Genomic DNA, 1,871 nt, shown 5'->3' with positions numbered 1-1,871 from the left:
ATGATCAAAGACCAACAAGAAGCTCGAGCCAAGAAGAAAATGGAAAAGGTGATGAAAAGCGGCTTGGCAGGAATGATGAATGCGCCAGGTATGACAAAAATCAAGAAGCTCATGCTCAGCACGCAAAATCAGGCTTTTTTTAGTCTTTTCTTTATCTCTTAATCATTTGTAGGTTCATCTCATTCAGACCAGGCAGACGAGAAGGGCGCGGTACCAGCTATCTATCTGCCGAAGTTTGATCAGCTACTCGACCAAGAATTGATAGATGAAACAGCAATTGAGAACGTATTAACGAGTGCACAGATCGAGCAACTTGAAAAGGAATCGTCTGAGGCCTTGAAGGTGACCGAAAACACCTTAAAGTCGATCAAACAAACCGAATCATCTTGATTGGAGATCTCCAACTTGCAGACCGAATTGGTCTGTCATCTCACTCAACAGAACGAAATGATCTATCAACTATGAGATGACTCCACTGGTAAAATCAAACAAGGCAACCAGCAACTCGTAAGTGCAAGCGAATATAATAAAAAGAGTCGGATGTGGCTACTCGGCTTCTTATTGGGTTCGAGCTTTGCGTTGCTTTTTGTGGATTATATGGCTTCTTGACCCCTCCCTCAATGACCTTTTCTCCCGCTATCCTATTTACTCTTCGTCGTATTATTTGTAATACATCTACCTCACTTTTCGGTAAGATGATGGATACAGCAAATCTGTTCGAAGATATCTGTTTCTGATGGATTCCCAATATGGTGAAATCTAAGTCCAGGATCATACTTTGAGGTGTTCATTTGGCCTCAGCAAATGAGGACAACGTATCATCTAGAATTAGTCGACCTGTTCATCGAATATGATTATGTATCACCATTTCAGTGTTTTAGTATCGGTTTTACCTACCGAGTCAAGGCTAAGGATTGACACCCTTGCACTCATCTAAAATATTTTTCGCGGCCGGACTAACTTATTAACCGGGGAAAGAAAGTATGCGCCTGAAACCTCTTGGCCATCACGTGCCCCCGAGCCTTGATAACCTACATACAAGAATGCAAGTGCGTCCTTCAGGGGGACCTACAACATCATTGAGCTCCCAACTCAGACGATATACAGCTAGCCTAACAATCCGGCCGGTAGAGACGCCCCGCAGGCTTTGTGCTCTCGACAATCACGACACCGTGGCGGCTACTTACCCCCGTGAGGAGGCGGTACTTTGTGTCAAGTTCGACAAATAGTATGCTTGACTTATTTATGTACGTGAACAGATCGGAGCAGCTGAGGTTGTAAGAATACTGGTTCACCTGCCGGCCAGACTTCTTTTGAAACCGCGAATAATGTAGCCATCCACCCAGCCATTTCCAAATCGGCACAACAAGCAAGCGCAAAAATACGCTTGCGAACGAGTCTAAAGAGACATGCCAGTATGCGTTGGGTAGCAATCGAGTTTTCAATTAGTGACCAGTGATCAACTCCCTTTTTTCAAAATGCTTTTGATTGGTTGCGGCTTGTTCATTTGTTTTTCATTGCTATCCACACTGCAAGCGCGTCCCGCCCGATCACCAGGCTACTCGCCCTTGCCCACAATCCATGAAGACGTTCCTCTACAAGAGGAATCAATAATAGACCCTCAAGCTCCCAGTGTAAGGAGGTTCCATGACAACATATAATTGGCTAGCAAACTTGACACCATCCTAACTTTCTCTTTTTGAAGCAGTCATCTGGCAGCACAGGCAATCATGAAGTGTCTACAAACTTGCACGTGCCACCTAGCAACCCAGAAGCTGCTTTAATGTCTCCAGGAAGCCAGGCAGAGACGGATTCCCCAGTAGAAATTAACTCAGCAGTTGAGATCTTCTACGCAAAAAGAAATGCACAAA

The 1,871-nt window shown here is 44.6% G+C and overlaps 1 protein-coding gene across 1 annotated transcript; it reads left to right on the top strand.

Annotated features, from left to right (window-relative positions):
- PtA15_16A19 (uncharacterized protein) lies at positions 1-390 on the top strand (the record flags this gene model as incomplete). Its single annotated transcript, XM_053163866.1, has 2 exons — positions 1-88; positions 173-390. The coding sequence occupies 2 exons, from the start codon at positions 1-3 to the stop codon at positions 388-390; spliced, it is 306 nt and encodes a 101-aa protein (XP_053027669.1).
- Positions 391-1,871: the final 1,481 nt, after the last annotated feature.

The sequence above is a fragment of the Puccinia triticina genome, chromosome 16A (assembly GCF_026914185.1).
Source record: "Puccinia triticina chromosome 16A, complete sequence".
Taxonomy (NCBI): Eukaryota; Fungi; Basidiomycota; class Pucciniomycetes; order Pucciniales; family Pucciniaceae; genus Puccinia; species Puccinia triticina.
The sequence above is the reverse complement of the archived record's forward strand: the minus strand, read 5'-3'. Positions and strand labels throughout refer to the sequence as shown.